Genomic DNA, 17,691 nt, shown 5'->3' with positions numbered 1-17,691 from the left:
TTAGTTACAGCCCCACTCATAGGACACTCATAGCTCAGAAGGGCTCCGCCTTCAATCTCACCCGCTAATGTACTTGGAGCGGTTTCTCCCTCCCTCATCAGCACCACCAAACCAAACCGAGCCCCCAAGAGTGGGAAGAAATGAAAGCAAGATAGGCTATTAAGTACAGAAGTAGAGAAAATGCCTCCAGCACATGAGGAAGTAATGAGAGAAATCGTAGAATTAGTTTTGTGCAGAAATTTTAAGGTGACTACCGGCTCAGCCCAACTACCCATTTGGGAAATGTGTGTGTGTTAGTCACTCAGTTGTGTCCAGCTCTTTGTGACCCCATGGACTGCAGCCCGCCAGGCTCCTCTGTCCATGGGATTCTCCGGGCAAGAGTACTGGAGTGGGTTTCCATTTCCTCTTCCAGGGGATCTTCCCAACCCAGGGATTGAACTAGCATCTCTTATGTCTCCTGCATTGACAGGCAGGTTCTTTACCACTAGCGCCACCTGGGAAACCCAATTCTAAATGACGGGTTACAAATTCAGTGCCAACAGGTGCCAGGTAGGTTATATACACAAGTGGCAAGGGCTGCATGTGAAGGGAGGAATAGCAACCGGCCCTTAGCCTGCTTGTGAAGGATACAGCACAGAGGGGTGGTAACCAGGGCAGCCTAAAGGACTCAGGCCCCAGCTAAGGATGCGGTCCATCCAGCCTTGTTACATTGCCTTGTCCTGCATTCAGGACTGCAGGAGGACTTTCCTGGTGGTCCAGTAGTTGAGAATCCACCTGCCAATGCAGGGGACATGGGTTCGATCCCTGAGCTGGGAAGATTTCACATGCCTCAGGGCAACAAAGCCTGTACATCACAACTACCGAAGCCCTCGTGCCTAGAGCCTGCGCTCTGCAGCAAGAGAAACCACCTCAATGAGAAGCCTGCTCACAGCTAGAAAGCAGAGTAGTCCTCACTCGCTGCAACTAGAGAAAACCCTCTTGCAGCAACCACACCCAGCACAGCCAAAACTAAATATATTTTTTTTTGTAAAAAGACCTCAGGGGACTTCCCTGGTGGTTCCCTTCCCTGGTGTAAGGGTCTGTGCTCCCAATGGAGGGAGCCCAGGTTCAACCCCTGGTTGGGGAACTAGATTCCTTATGCTGAAATTAAAGATCCCAAGTGCTGCAACCTGACTCAGCCAAACAAATAAATTTTTTTTTAGAAAAAAGCTTAGGTGCAGGGCTGCCAGACCTTCTGATTCTTCGAGACAGACAGGGTATGCAGACTTTCATGTACAATTGAATGTTTAAACGTTGGCAACTAATTCATATTGAAAACATTTTAAGGGCAAAATTTAACCCAAACACATTTGCTCTTCAAGCTGTCAGTGAGCAATTTGTTATTAGAGGAATGGATTGGGATAACTGGGAATAAGGGAAAGAATCAGAAAGACTTGGACTTGAACTTATGCTCAGGAAGAAATGACGTAACCTGCCTGAGACCCAGTTTGCTCACCTACAAAATAGAGATAATAATGTATTGCCTTATATGGCTTGGGTGAGGAGTAAATGAAATGAGGTCTCTAAAGCGATTGACACATTACAGCACTCAAGAAGCTTCAGCTATTTTTGCATGCAACTGTGGGGTGCTCTGTGTTTTTCCAAAGGAATGTTTAAATGCTCGTTATTGAATCACATTCTGTTTCCCTAATGGCAACTTGAATGTTTCTTTCTTTTTTCTTTATAAATACACTTCAAAGGGCAGTTTTAAAGTTTTTAGTCACCCAAGCACCTTGGCTAAGTAACTAGTGATCTGTAAATTAAATTGCTTAGATGTTCAAAGTAACTCTATTTTCTGTTAAATTTTATTTTTATCCGTTAAATTTTGCTCATATCTTTATTATTTCTACTTCACTACTCACTCTAAGTTTTCTTCCTTAAAAGCCTATATTCTTTAAGTGGATTTTTAGATTACTAACTTTAGAGCTTTATTCTTTTCAGATATAAGATTTAAAGGTATAAGTTTTCCTTTAATCAGTGCTTTAGCTACACGCTACAAATTTTGATATTATGTGATTTCATTATCCTCGAGTTCAAATATTTTCCAAATTTCTTTGGGATTTCTTCTTTGACTATGGCAATTTAAAATTATGTTGCTTAATTCCCAAGTATTTCAGGAACATAAAACAAGCATCAAAGCATTTAACAACAATTGAATTAATATGGAGGATGTCCTCTACTGAAAATTAAGAAATTAACAACAAAGACGATTTTCGGGGAGGAAGCCTATTTACTTCCTTAAGTACTGAAAAATGAATTTTAAAATCTCCAACTAAAATTGCAGATTAATTTATCTCTCCTTTTTTTCTCTTACATTTTGTTATTTCTATCCATATTTATAAAACATGATGTTACAAAATCAATAATTCTTTTACAATGAAAATAATCAGCAAATTTTCCTAAAAAGCTTTTAGAAAGTTTTTACATGCTGTAATGAATTTTCTTCCAAGTGGGACACATGTGTATTCACTTGGGATATCTTACATTTAGTAATTAATGTAAATATACTTGGGGAGTGGTTGAAAGTTGGAATAATCAGAACTCTGGAACTCCATTTCTTAGCTCAGAAACCATCCCTCTGCTTCAGGTCAATCTTTAATTGTCTGACTTTAAAATCATGGACTTTTGGGGACTTCCTTGGTGGTTCAGTGGCTAATACCCCAAGCTCCAAATGCAGGGGGCCTGGGTTTGATCCCTGGTCAGGGAACTAGATCCCACATGCTGCAACTAAAAAGATCCCACATGCCACAACTAAGACCCAGTGCATCCAAAATAAATAAATAAAAATCACAGAATTTTGGATTTAGGAGGGCCTCACAGGGGCTTCCCTGGTGGCTCAATGGTAAAGAATCCACCTGCAATGCAAGAGTCACAGAAGACATGGGTTCAATCCCTGGGTCAGGAAGATCCCCTGGAGGAGGGCGTGGCAACCCACTCCAGTATTTAAGTGTTTTAAAGGGAAAGTGAGCCATATTATGAAGTATGTGTTGAATGAATGTGGCAGGAGAGGGGTGTTACAGCCACCGGTAAAGAGGCCCCTATGTGTCTTCCTGGGTGGCGATAGAGGTAAAGAACCCGCCTGATAACACAGGTAGACACAAGAGACCTGGGTTCGATCCCTGGGTTGGGGATCCCCTGGAGTAGGAAATGGCACCCCACTCCGGTGTTCTTGCCTGGGAAATTCCATGTACAGAGGAGCTTGGTGGGCTACAGTCCATGGGGTGGGAAAGAGGAGGACAGGACAGTGGGCTTGTCAAGACAGCAGTAAAGTGTAGGGGGAGCCACACTCCAGACAGCTTTGGTTCATCTCCTTCTAAGCCTAGCTGAAGCAACTCAACCACTGCTGGTTGAGAATTACAAAGATGCTAGTTGATTTTGCAAAATTTTTGAATTTAAAAAGAACTTGACGAGCCCAAATGTTCCAACTACTGGAAGTCCGCTGCACTTACTAGGGCCTGGGAGCTGCAACTACTCAACCTGCGCTCCTAGAGCCTGTGCTCCGCAAGAGAAGCCACTGCAAGGAGAAGCCGGAACAACACAACGGACAGTAGCCCCTGTTCACCAAACCTAGAGAAAGGCCCGTGCAGCAAGGAACACCCAGTGCAGCCATAAATAAATAAATAACATTTTTTTTTTAAAAGAGACCTTGAAGATCATCTTCCCTAAACTCTCTGATTTGCCAGCTACTCATCTGCTTCCCTGGTGACTCAGATGATGAAGAATCCGACTGCAATTCGGGAGACCTGGTCTCGATCCCTGGGTTGGGAAGATCCCCTGGAGGAGGGCATGGCAACCCACTCCAGTATTCTTGCCTGGAGAATCTCCATGGACAGAGGAACCTGACGGGCTGAAGTCCATGGGGTTGCAAAGAGTTGCAAACAGCTAAACAACTAAGCACACAGCACACACACACATCTGCCTTTCAGCTCTCCAGCTAGGCACTGGATGGCAATCTTGAATGCAAATTAGAAATGCCTGGGATGTTTGCAGTAGCCTTCATTCCCTGTGATTCTAATTTTAAAGGATCTGGGGGTGGGATCTGGACAAGAGAATTTTTAAATTCTCCCCGAGTGAGAAAGCTGAGAATCACTGAGCTGGGACCACAAAGACGAATTGCACATGTCCATATGTGCGCTTGGTAAAAAGGAACAAAAGGAGATGAGAGACCTGGGCCAGTTTTGGTGCTTTCTGTTTCCAGTTCTAGCCAGTTAATTTTATTTTCTATTTAAGTTTTTAAGGTTTTTTTTTAAAATCATTTTTAAAGTCTTTATTGAATTTGTTACAATATTCCTTCTGTTTCATGTTTTGGTTTGTAGACCACAAGGCGTGTGGGATCTTGGCTCCCTGACCAGGTATCAGACTCGCACCCCCTACACTGGAAGGCTGGACCATCAGGGAAGCTCCATAACCAGTCAATTTTAAAAGTTCTAATTAGCCAGGAGCAAAAAGACAAATATTGGATGAGTCCTCGCATATGAAGTACTTAGTCAAATTCGTAGAGACAGAAAGTACAATGCTGGTTACCAGGGGCTGGGAGGAGGGTCAACAGGGAGCTGCTTAACAGAATTTTAGTTTTGCAAAATGAAAACAAGTTCTGGGGATGAGTTACACAACAATATGAGTGTGCGGTAAATGTTATGTGTATTTTACCTCAATTTAAATCTTCACATTGATGTATAATTGACATAAAACATTGTATTAGTTTCATATAATGTATTGGTTTATATATTTTTTAATACATAAGCTATATGTATGTTTCATATAATGATCTCATATTTGTATATATTGTGAAGTGATCACCACAGTAAGTCTAGCTAATATCTGTCAGCATACATGATTACAAAATTTTTTTTCCTGTGATGAGAACTTTTTTGAAGATTTTTTTTTATATGGATCATTTTCAAAGTCTTAATTGAATTTGTAAAAATATTGCTTCTGTTTTATGTTTTGGTATTTTGACCCCTAGACATGTGGGATCTTAGCTACCCAACCAGGGATCAAACCCACATTTCCTGCTTTGGATGGTGAACTCCTAACCACTGGACCCCCAGGGAAGTCCTGTGATGAGAACTTTTAAGATCCATTCTCTTAGCAACTTTCAAATATGCAATACAGTATTAAATATAGTCACTATGAGAACTTTTAAGATCCATTCTCTTAGCAACTTTCAAATATGCAATACAGTATTAAATATAGTCACTATGTTGTATATTACATCCTAATGCATAATTTTAAAATTTTTAAAATATTTCTAATGAAAACAACTTCTCTACGATAAGATTAGTGAGACGTGCATAAGAAAGAATTCAATAGACAGAGCTCCAGTAATTCTAGACCCTTTGGAATAATGCTTTTCTGACTTCATTTAATCTTTTAAGTTTAACCTGAAATGTCCATCCTGAATTTTTTCCATCATTATTCCTGAAATACATACAATGAGCTTTGTCCTTTTATACACATTTGAGAGAACTGACCCTTTCCCCTTTTTTCATGAATGCTCCTCAGATTTACAGGCCCTGGGCTTCTGGGATAAGCAAAAATGATATTGCTTTGTGACTTCTTTGATTCAGAATGCCCTGGCAAAGCTGAGAAACATTTTGAGGGATACCAGTATTAGAATGAACAGCTCTTCCCAGTTTGTATGAGACTTTCCCAATTTTAGCGTCAAAAGACCCATGTCCCAGGAACCTCTCAGCTCTATGCAAACTGGGACAACTGGTCATCCTACCAGTAGTCCTAAATCTTAGGGAACATAAACTTAAAAAAAAAAGGAAAAAGGAGAGGAAAAAAAACAGAGTAGAAAAAGAGGAAGAGAGGATACAGTGGAAAAAAAAGAGTAAGGAAGTATTGATGATGTGTATGACTTTTGCTCATACACATTATCAGTGGTTGTCATGGATTTCTGATTCTTGCTTTCAGTTTATTATGATTATCACCATCATTACATAGTACAAACTAATACTTGTAAATACACATATATGACACCATGCTAGTGTATTTATAAGTACTAAGTCATTTCTTTCCAAATATAGTTGTATACTACGTAAATGTTATTATTATCCCATGAAGATTTATGTTTTCTCAGGTCTAAAAGAAAGTCGCCTTGACTTTTCTAAGAGGATAAACTTTTGGAGTATTAAAGGTAGCTCTTTACCTGGAGAAAATCAGAACAACTGCAGTTGCTCTATTTTCAGAAAAGGAGTATGATCAAAACCTTTCAGGGAGTGGGTCTCCTGGAGACACTGCCTTTAGCTGGGTGAGCAGAGCTCAATTGTTCCGGAAAAGAAATGTAAGATCCTTTGTGTTTTAAGAATTGACTAGGAGGGACCACCTCTTCTGGGGAGAGAAAGGAAATAGAAGTTCTGGCTCTACAAGGGGAAGAACCTACCCAAATCTGGGGAGACTTAGGGAACAAACCATCCAAAGCACCCTGCTCTAAGAACCCCATGCAAGGTGTCCCCTAAGCTGGATCAAGCCCTGAACAGTAGATCATCCTCCCGGGAGGATCAGTGGCAGCCCACCAGGACTCTGGCTCTGTATGGGCTGGGTAGGATGCTGTCAACAGTGACACCACGTGGCAGTGAGAAGCAAAGGCAGGAGCAGGCTAAGCCTCCAAGCTAAGGTGGACCAAAGAGCCTGAAAGACCCTTTCCTCCCTCCTGTTGAGGATTCACTGTTCCATGGAGCTCTGGCCTCCAGAGGTGGGGTTCGCACATGACAGCTACAGACCTGACGCAGCTGATGCCAAGACACCGAAGTGGGTAAAGATTCCTGGATGATGTAACTCTGTACTCTTTTCTCGAATTTGTTTTCTAACTTACTTCCCCAAGCGCTCAATTCAGAAAAGTGGATAATTGCTATTACTCACACGATCACAGAGCAGTGCCTACTAATTAGAAAAATGGAAGTGGAGGTCATTTGGAGGGTTGCTGTTGCACAAATTCAAACAAGGTATTTCCCAGCTCCCCCCGGAAGCCTTCCTTGATCCTGAATTAGGTGTTCTCCCAAGGGTCTGTGCGTCCCCATTCACAGGACTGTGCTTTGCCATTGACAAGCTCTAGCTTCTAGCGGCAGGGACAGGGCTTTGTTCACCAGTGTATCCCCGCTGCTTTGTGTGTATTAAAACCAAAGGATTATTTTATACCTAATCCCACAGCTCAGACTCAGGGAAGGTCTGGGAAGAAGGAGACTATTTTTACTTTAATGCTTGTTGCTGTATTCTTTCTAGGTGGTGTTTCCAATTTGGGGAAGGCTGTGGCCCTCTATCTGGAAGTCTGAACTTTAGTTTTGAAGGCAAGTCAAAAATGCTACTTCCTGAACTACTGCACCACCTGCCTTGGGCTGGCTGGTTATGCTATGAACATTCTTTTCTTAGAAATTTTACTCAAAGTGCAACTATGTGACTTAATAAAAACTTTCGCACACAGAAGAAAACTACTTTCAGATAACATAAAATCACTTTTATTTTTATCATATCCAACACTTCAATGACCCATACATAACTGATTTGGGAGAAAAGATCTGGTTTTAGAAATCTTTATGTCTTCTCTAAGGGTTGAATATAATCTTTCCAATGAACAGAAAAGGAAGCTCAACCATATGGTGAACACTGTCATACGAGGAGTCCTCCTAAAGCCTAAAGGACAGTTTGCAGACATATAAAAGTATATACTTCTATGTGGAAAAGAAGAATAAACATTGGGATTCCACCCTAAGAGATTGTACAGGTAAAAAAAAATATGTTTAATATGAACTCAGATGATTTACTCCATAATGGATTACTAAAGAGTAATTCAGAGATGTTTAGAGCCCAGTTTCAAGGAGGAACTCTGCCTTCCACTTCAGGGACAGAACACGGGGCTAGGAAAGCTGCTTGTCTGACCCAATGTGGAATTCCTTATGATCTGTATACTCCTCTAGGGCACACAACAGATGGTTAGGAGTTGAAGCCTAACTAGCCACTGAGCCTTAATGATGTTAGCAAGCTCAGCTCTGGAGCCAGTATTCCAGAACTCCCCATTAGGGGAGCCCAGAATGTGTAATATGTAGGTGGGAACTGGCTTTTGATTCCTAGCCCTTTGCTGGGTACTGACTATCTTCAAACTCTGGTCCCTAGACTAAGAAGTTGGTTCCCATTTAGTCATGAGGAAACCATGAGAAATGCACTGTATTTCAAAGATATTTCTGGCTACCTCTTCCATCTGATGTTTGGGAGCAAAGGGCAGTGGGAATGGGGATGACAAGGCACTTCTTTTCTGAATCTGAGAGTGGACTGATGAAGAACACCCAAGGAGCAAAAGGCCCGCTCACTAGTTAACACTGGGACTGGATTCTTACAGGAGTTGGGCTTGTGGTTGGATTGGATCCACAGGATGTGAGGACCAGAAATACTGCTCTGTGGGGCCACAGAACAGAAGATAATGTCTCCCTTTCTCTTCTACCCCCTCCTTCCCTCCCTTAGGAAACCCCAGTGGTAGAGATTGCCTTCAACCAAGTAATTTTCTAATAAACAATTAGGGTCATTGTGCTTTTTTGCTTGTTGAACAGCAAACTGGCTTTCCTCTTTGTTCTTCTCCTTCTGCCTATAGGGCAATTTCCTCCTCTCCATTGTGCAGGGCTGATAGCTTAGATACAGTGCTACAGTGATCACACCCATGTCAAGGGCGACAATAATAATCACGAAGATGGTGCAACTGACTCCTTCATCCAGTCCTGCCGAAGCACAGAAGACAAAAGAACTGGGAGGGTTAGCAGGCAGGAGAATCACCCTGCCTCAGCCCACCAGGCTTATGTGTCAGCCTCACCCTCCCCAGCCCACTGAGATCTTTCTCATCTCCCTGTTTAAGAATCCCAATCCCTTGAGGGATTTCCACCCTGGGTCTGGCAGCAGGGGAGCCTCAGTCACCTTCAACAAGGACCGCAACGTCTTTGCTGACAGAGCCCAGCTGGTTGGTGGCTGTGCAGCAGTAGGTTCTAGAGTAGTTCTGGGTTGCCTTCTGTGGTACTTCAAGGTCAAAGACTGTTCCATTCCAGGTACACATCAAGACTGGTGTCGGGTTTCCCTTTGGGACACAGGCAAGCCTCTGCTCCATCCCTTCCAGCCAGGTCTGGTTGCCAGGGCAACTAGATTCCTCCAATCGTGGCTTGTCTGGAAAAGGAGAGTCCCCAGAGGAGTCAGTTCAGGGTGCCACGTTTCCTCATAACCATCATGCATTAGCTCCCTCTTCTTCCCCTAACCCAAATGATGTGTCCCCTCCACCCAACAGCTTCCTTTCCCAAGGGGAGGACCATCAGTTCCCTGCTTTGAACTACACTTTTTCCTCCTTGGATGAATCTGAGATGCGACAGGGCATTTTAATGGGTTAATACTAAATGAGCTTGCTCAGTGGTGGTCCTGGGGTCCCTGCTCCTCATCTTTGCTTCTCTGTGAGGGAGAACATGGATAGGCGTGAACCCAGAGACAAGGATTTTTCAAAATACAAGTTTTCATGGAGAAATCACCCTCCTCAGCACAGGCTCCAGCTGTTTTTACTCCCTACGTTCTCAGCCTTTGGCCCTCAGTCTGATCACTTTCTCTTTTGTTCCCAGTTCCCCCAGGTTCCTCTCTACTCACTTTCCCGTGGGTAAGGTAAGCTTGCAGAGCTTTACTTTTTATTTTTTCCTTTGATTTTCTTTTTTAATGAGAAAAACGTGGCAACTCTAACAATGAAGCTATTGGCTAAGATCTCTGGAAATACGAGACTAATAATCCGTGTTTTGACAAGAAAGATCAGGCTTCTACTCACACAAGACATGGAGTTGGATCACAGTGGTTTTGCTCAACCGCTGACCCTGAACCTCCAAAGAGGCCTCACAGGATAAATTCCGGCTATCATTCTCCTCCCTGGGAGTGAGTGAAAGCCAGGCAGGCTCCCCAGGCGCAAGAAGATCTGGGGCTCCCTGAAGCCGCAGAGTAGGGCTGGGGGATGTTAATATATGCCCCAAGCAGGTCACGTTAATTTCTGTCCCTGCCAATGGGTACATTTCTTCTATCTCCAGGATTGGTGGAGGGAAGCCTGTAAGGAAAGGAAAAAGAGAATCAAACATATTTCTCAAACTGGTAGCGACTTCTGTACTCAGCTGCTGGTGGTACCTCTCGGGTAGGCAGACAAGAAGGGAAAGGCTTTGGATACCATTACTGCTTCGATGCTGACTGGCAGGAGCAATGAGATGGTTTTGGAAATTTGAGAGCTTCTCCATAACAAATGCCACGTGAGCCTATTTGGCTGTGCATCTGTGGCAAGGAGAACAGGATGTCTTTTCATCTTACAGATTTCTTTCTCACCTCAAATCACTGTATCTAGAACTAAGTTCAAGCGTCCATAATCACTCTGTCAGTAGGACGGTCTAAGGAAACAGGGTGAGGCTGGATAGAACTACTACCTCAATGCATCCCTGCACTTATCTGAGAAAGGTGAAGACCAGTGTTCACTTTGGAGTATACTGAGCAAAGGTTCATGGGAATACCTGTAGCTGAATAACTAAGCCTTTACTATGGAAGTTTTCAATGGCAGAGAACCTTCAAGGGAAGGGAAGAGGCAGGTCACTTACTATAAACATGCACTGGCTGGCTTGTTTTCTGTTCCTTTGGACCCAGAGATGTAAGGCAAGACAGCTCCTGATCCCCAACCTCCATGGCCTGAACGGTGGCATTGGCCTATATTGTGTCTCCTTCCCAGAAGAGCAAGGGGCTAAGCTCCTGGTCTCCCAGGAACATGTGGATCATTACCTCTTCGGCTGGGAATACCCTAGCCACCTCACAGCTCACCGTTTCTGCCATCCCAACCTCCAGAAGTGAAGAGACCCAGATTTGGGGGCTCTGAGAAAATTCTGCCAAGAAATGAGGAGAAGGGAAGAAAGGAGAAATGCCATGGTAAATCGTATAAGACCCCACAATGTAGGGAGTGGGGCTAAAAGCTCTTTGTTCCCCACAATGAGTTTAAAACTCAAGTAAAGGAGCTCAATTACCCTTCCACCCGCATCCTAAACCCTATGGGAAATGAGTCCTAAAGGCCAAGGTAAGATGAGGAAAATGAGCCCCAGGAGTCCCTCCACACCTGTGCTCTGACTCACCAAAGATTTGGAGTACCTGGAGGGCTGAGTTGCGGTGAAAGAGCCCCCCACCATGTGAATTCAGGTCCAGTTCTGCATGGCAGGAGAAATTGCACCTGTCATCCTCCCTTTGGGCTTTGACATTGATGGTGACCTCAGCTCTTTGGGAAGCCATAGCTAAGCTCCTAAAATTCTTTCGGTGTAGTTCTTGGTTATCCTGGAGAAGGGTAAGGGTGAGGTTCTCCAGGGGTGTGACACTGGGCACATGACATGTCACTGTGAAAGCTTCATCCACGGCCACCCACGCAGGCTGCAGCTCCACGATCACCTGCTCTGGTGGCTCTTTAAGACAAAGAGGTAGGTTCGATGAGAGAAAGATACTCACCTCTCCAGAGAGAAAGAGTAAAAGGACAGGAAGCCTGTGATAGAAGGTAGGACTGCTACTCTTAAACCATCTGATGAACAGCATCAGCTCTCTGCCCTGGATGAGATGAGTTAGGCTTCTTCTTCCCATCGAAGGGGGTTAATGTCATAGCCAAAACCTGTGACTGCTGAGGGGCCCCTTGCTTTGACTGCTGCTGCCATTCTGGAGAGCTTTTCTCTCTTACCAGAAGTGCTTCAGAGGTGTGAGCACCACCTGAGAAGTTCCTGAGCATCACATGAAGACTCCACCATAGCTAACCAAGCTCCAACCCCAGAGGTCACTCATGGCTACATGTCTGCCAATGCTACTTGCTCACCTGAAAGATTCTCCTTACCCATTCCCATCACTTCAAATCCTAACCATATGCAGGGGTGAAGTTTAAGAGCCTCCTTTTCTGTGGAGACTTCTCCAACTACCCCAGCCTACAAAGACCCTCTTTTCTCTAATCCCTATTTATTCTAAGAATTTGTGACAATTCAACACTAATTTTACACTTTTTTGGTAATTTACAAATCAGCATCATTATCATATGCCTTCTGTATCTGAACATATTCTCAAGCCCAGATGCCAGGATGCACTCTATGGTCTGCTCCTAATTTAAAAGCCTACACCAAAGGGAAACAGAAACAATTGGCTTGAGAATCCCTATAGTATGACAAAAATCTTTAGTAAAGGCCCCAATTCTCTCCCCTAAAAGAAATTCTCTTTCTAATGATTCCCTGTATAAGGCATAGTAGTCATGTTCCCCCACGCTTCCCTTCCTCCCCAGCCCTCAGCTCCACTTACGGTACACAGTGATGCCAAGGTTTATGTCCTTTTGGATCCCTGCACAAGAGAAGAAGCACTGCAGGATGGAATTCTGTGTGACATCTTCCAGCAGAAACTCCTTCCACTGAAGCCCTTTGCCCACCTGAGTTTTCTTTAATAAAGTTTCAATTCCACCGGGTCCTGGGTCTGGACAGGTAGTGCTGCAGTTGACCATAAGGGACTGTCCATACTTTACAAGGGCCTGATCTGGCCAAACAGAAACCTCAAATCGCTCTTCTGCAGCTCCTGTAAAGATCAACCACACATGCCAAAGTCTCAGGTGAGGACCACAAGACTTAAAGAGAATACAGAGCCTAATCTACCTATCTACAGGTTAGAGAATAGGAAACCCACTCTGAATAAACAGGAACGAGGGACAGGACAAGAAAAGGGCCCTGAAAGGACAAGTTAGAATCCCGACTCTACCACCATTACCCCTCTCGTCATCTTTTGGGGATTGATTTCTCCATTAGTGTCCCTACGGAAACTATGGCGTTGCTAAAAATCATGCCCATAGATGCTAAAGAAACCTTCCCAAAGAGCCTCACCTGGGCCAGGGATCAAGGCCAGCAGGGCCCAGACACCAAACAGTAGCATTTCCATCCTTATGAGAAGGGCCAAAAGCTGGAGAGGAAGAAAGAAGGCAGCAATGCTGGAGAAAATGACCAAATAAAGAGGAAAAGGAAGTAGGAAATTCTTTCTTTGATACTGTTAAAAGTTACCTCCTTTCCTGAAAACCTACATGGTCTGGAGAAACTGCAGCAAGAGTATCAATGCTGTGGTTGTATTAAACGAAATTCTTTCATGTATTCATTTCAGTCTGGTTTATGTGCACAGCAAAAAGACACAGGAAAATATGGGAAATAACGAAGGGGTATTAGATTCAGTGAGATTCCTGTATAAGTTTGTATTGCACTTATCTGTTTACATGTTTGCTTCTATTTGAGTCAATAGAAAATGGCTGTCAGCATGGAAATATGAAAAATGAGGTTTAGAGAGATGAAACTTGGCAGTGTTTATCTGGCACTGTCCAGTGGAAAGTGACCCTCAATCAAGAAAACACGTTCACTAGAGCCTTGTTCTCTTCTGGGAGAAATGTTTCATCAGGCTTCATGAAATATCTCTCAAAATAATCCATCTTTCTGATCTGCCTCCAGGCTCACCAAGCAACACTTGGATTACACTTTGGCTGAGTCAAGTCTTAAATGTCCACTTCTTTTCTCTGCCAATCTATATACCAAGTGTTTCTTTCAAAATCCAATTCGAGCTAATTTCTTTTAAGAAAGGAATTTCCTGACTAATGCTATTTCACTTCATACTCCCTTACTTATTACACATTATCTGTACACTTGATTCCAAAAGTGATTTCTGAAGCTATCTACCTTAAAATGTACTTCACCTCAGTGGGTTATTTTAATGAGGTAATCATAACTGTACTAGGAATTCCTTAAGAACAAAAGATCATTTTATTACCTTGCTTCTGCAGCACCTAGCGCAGTATCTAGCATATCATGTGTATTCCATAAACGAATGACAGCCCTATAATTCTGCATTTTTTCATACATTAGGTTTTGTACAAGACTACTATTACCTGTATGCTGGTCTGAAAGAGGGTTTTTTTGGTCTCTTTTATTCACACATAAAACAATAGGCATATCAAAATTTACCCTCCCAAGTAAACGCTACCATTCAAAACAATCACTTCTGCAGGCTATAAACTTAATCCAGTAACGACACCATTATTCAAAACTTTTTTGGAAAGTGATCTAGAACTGGATTTTAAGATACATAAGAAAAATCAGTCTTTTTATTAAGCTATTCTATTATTCTTTGTGCAAAAGTGATATTATTCACTCATCTTATTCCCCAAACTTAACTCTGAGTGACTTAACGTCTCTTTCAAAGGAAGATCTATCACGAAAGAGATAATAAAGTAACCTCAGACTGTGACGGAGAAGGCAATGGCACCCCACTTCAGTACTCTTGCCTGGAAAATCCCATGGATGGAGGAGCCTGGTAGGCTACAGTCCATGGGGTCGCTAAGAGTCGGACGACTGAGCAACTTCACTTTCACTTTTCCCCTTCATGCACTGGAGAAGGAAATGGCAACCCACTCCAGTATTCTTGCCTGGAAAATCCCAGGGACGGCGGAGCCTGGTGGGCTGCCGTCTATGGGGTCGCACAGAGTCGGACACGACTGAAGTGACTTAGCAGCAGCAGACTGTGAAGGAAATCTCAGAACAAGAGTTTTGAGTAATAACAGTTCTGTGAAAAAAGTACAAAATCCCCAATTGGGACTACTTATATTTATATTCACACATTCTTTCTGCAACAATTATTGAGCCAGGCTTGTAGCAAGGTGTTGAAGTTACCAAGATTTATCCTATTACATAAGAATTCCTGGGAGTTAGTGGGAAAGACAAAAGTAAATACAAATAACAATATACTCTGCTGGGCGCTACTGGGAGGGAGTACAACAGGCAGGTACTCCAGCCACTGAAAGGGTGCAAGGAGAATGGTGGGCGGGACTTCCCTGGTCCAGTGGTTAGAACTCCGCCCTTCCAGTGCAGGGTTTCAGGGATGTTGGATGCCTTTGGCAGTGTGGCTGAACTGGACTTCCCTCCCAAGTTTGGGATGCTTACTATCTATTTACATCCCAAGGGTATTTGCAGTTTCTTATACAGATTGAGTCACATCCTACTCTTTGATCACTGTCTCTCGCCTCTGCCTGGAATTCACTTTTTCCTCCCTGAACACTGCTTCACTCAGTTCAATGTATCTTTGCAACAAGGCTCACAACCCCGAGCTTCCAAGGCCGTATCCCAGCACACCCTCGGACGATTCGGCTGCCATCTTCTCCCTCAGCAGCACCACCTTCTAACACACTCCTTATCCGTTAGGCCTGGGAGTCTGGTCTACTTCTGGCCTGGACTGTAAGGCCCCTCTGAGAGCAGGGCCTTTTTCACTGATGGATGCCAACCACCCAGAACGGTTACAGACGTTCAACGACTATAAAATGAATGAACGAACTAAATAAAATATTGACAAATATATGAGTGAGGAGCTGTGCCCATCGTTCAGATAGAGTATAAAGGTCAGTTCTGCCTCAGATGGAGTTTCCCGAGAAGCGTGTGTACTGCCCCACAGGCCCTGAAGACCTTTAAAAGCGGACAGTATTTTAAACATTTAACTATGTGGGGAACATACTTCAATGAATGCTCCTCAACAATTCCGGAACGTGAGGAGCCAAAGCCCGCCAAGAGATCAGACGCCCACAGATTTGACAGGAAAGCAGGGTGGAGACCCCGGCAGCAATCTAAACTAAGAAAACAAGACCTAAAATCTCACTGAAGGCCGCTGCTCGCTGCTCCAGCCGCTCCTCTATCCGCTCCGCGGCTTCGCCTGCTACGCCTTCAAGAGCCGGCCACGCGCTCAGACCATTTGGTAGGCACTGCCGGGCGGGGGCGCAAGAAGACGCTCCCAGCCGGAGGATTTGCCTCTTCTGCCTAGAAACTCGTGACGTTTGCGCAAAAGCTTAGCGAGGGTTGGCTGAGGCAAGGGGGGGCGGGCAGGAAGCTAAGACGACCGGAGGGGGTTACGGAGAAGATGAGAGTAGGGTTGCCTGTATCCTGCTTGGCAGAGAGCACATATTTGACTCAACGTAATGCTTATTGCATAAAATAACGTGAAAACAAAAGGTAGTGGTGGTTGTAGCAAATAATGGCTCTATAAGGAAAACAAGGAATTGTAGGCACCCCTGCCTGTTCGAGGGGGTGGTGCGGCCTGAACACGTGAAACTGCCGCGCGGGAGTGGGCTGCGCGCGCAGCTTTGTTCCTGCCTTGGGCCTCAGTGTGGGCTTGGGGTTGGGTCTCAGTTAGTGACTCGCACTAAGTCTAACTGGAACTCTTCCCGGCTCTTTCTGGGTGGACTGGGAAAGGGATGCCCTGCCATTGTCTGCCCTCGTTTCTGTAGCCTGCTTCCCATACAGAAGCAACACGCTTGAGAGAACTAGCGGTTCAGGCCTTACTTCCTACCTCACTTACGGCGTGCGCCCTTGCTCCCCACCCTGCCCCGCTCAGGGCCTATCAATAAGCCATAATAACTGGGGTGAGCTAATAAATCCTACTTTGTTGCCTCTTTTCGCCCTGAGACCCTTTTGTCAACTTCCACGTCAAACGTCTCCAGAGGGTCATGTCTCAAAACCCTTTCCCTGAGCCGAAATTAGGCCATTTGCTTCGGCGTCCTTTGGGGGCTCTGGCTCTCCTGTAACCGCTGGTCTGTTCCTGAGTCGTGGGCTGAGTTTCTAGATGAAGTGAAATTTGAAGATTTGGAAGGTGTGTTGGAGTGCTTGCTTGTCTAGTACCCTAGTACCACTGCCTCCTCTCCTTCCCTACTCACAGTTTGAGGGAGAATGTTGGATAGACTAGAAGCTTTGGGGTTAAACAGTTTTGTCTATGAATGTCTTATTAGCTTTAGGACTATGGGAAATGTAGATAACTTACAGTGTCCTCCTCTGCCAACAGGAATGGCATTTAGTTTGTTTATATGAAAGTGCCTACCACTGTTTTTGACACTAAAAATCAGTGTGCAATAAATGGTCATCAGTTTTTTCCTTTTCCCGTCTCAGAAAGGCCTTTCTTGATTACTCTAAAACTGCCAAGTTTTATTTTTCTTTATACTGCTTATCACTACCTGACTTTGAGCTAAATATCCAGTAACCAACTTAAAGGGTGAACTGTTCTCTTCCAAAGTCTGCATTTAGTGATGTTGTCTGGTTACCTGAAAACCAAAAACTCTTTAATCGAAGTATAGTTGATTTACAATGTGTTAGTTTTTGGATATGGAGAAGGCAATGGCACCCCACTCCAGTACTTTTGCCTGGAAAATTCCATGGACGGAGGGGCCTGGTAGGCTGCAGTCCATGGGGTCACTAAGAGTAGGACACGACTGAGCGACTTCACTTTCACTTTTCCCTTTCATGCACTGGAGAAGGAAATGGCAACCCACTCCAGTGTTCTTGCCTGGAGAATCCCAGGGACGGGGGAGCCTGGTGGGCTGCCATCTGTGGGGTTGCACAGAGTCGGACACGACTGAAGTGACTTAGCAGCAGCAGCAGCAGCAGTTTCTGGATATATTCATAGTCATGTATGGAGAATAAACTATATGTATATTCTTTTTCATATTCTTTTCCATTATGGTTTATTATAATGGTGGAAGTATATATATATGTAAGTATCAGTTCAGTTCAGCCGCTCAGTTGTGTCCCATTCTTTGCGACCCCATGGACTGCAGCACGCCAGGCCTCCCTGGCCATTGCCAACTCCTGGAGT

The 17,691-nt window shown here is 44.1% G+C and overlaps 1 protein-coding gene across 1 annotated transcript; it reads right to left on the bottom strand.

Moving 5' to 3' along the window:
- Positions 1–7,476: 7,476 nt before the first annotated feature.
- Positions 7,477–15,806, bottom strand: LOC145541123 (intercellular adhesion molecule 5-like). The gene is made up of 6 exons (XM_081576729.1): positions 15,709–15,806; positions 12,340–12,606; positions 11,151–11,471; positions 9,824–10,093; positions 8,944–9,186; positions 7,477–8,750 (listed from the first exon to the last, which is right to left on the bottom strand). Exons 2-6 carry the CDS (start codon positions 12,533–12,535, stop codon positions 8,476–8,478), a joined length of 1,305 nt encoding a protein of 434 aa, XP_081432855.1. The 5' UTR covers positions 12,536–12,606; positions 15,709–15,806; the 3' UTR covers positions 7,477–8,475.
- Between the last annotated feature and the right edge of the window lie 1,885 nt (positions 15,807–17,691).

Source organism: Giraffa tippelskirchi, chromosome 3 (assembly GCF_054371585.1).
Source record: "Giraffa tippelskirchi isolate mGirTip1 chromosome 3, T2T-mGirTip1v1.2.pri, whole genome shotgun sequence".
NCBI classification, from domain to species: Eukaryota; Metazoa; Chordata; class Mammalia; order Artiodactyla; family Giraffidae; genus Giraffa; species Giraffa tippelskirchi.
This window is presented reverse-complemented; position numbering and strand designations above follow the sequence as displayed.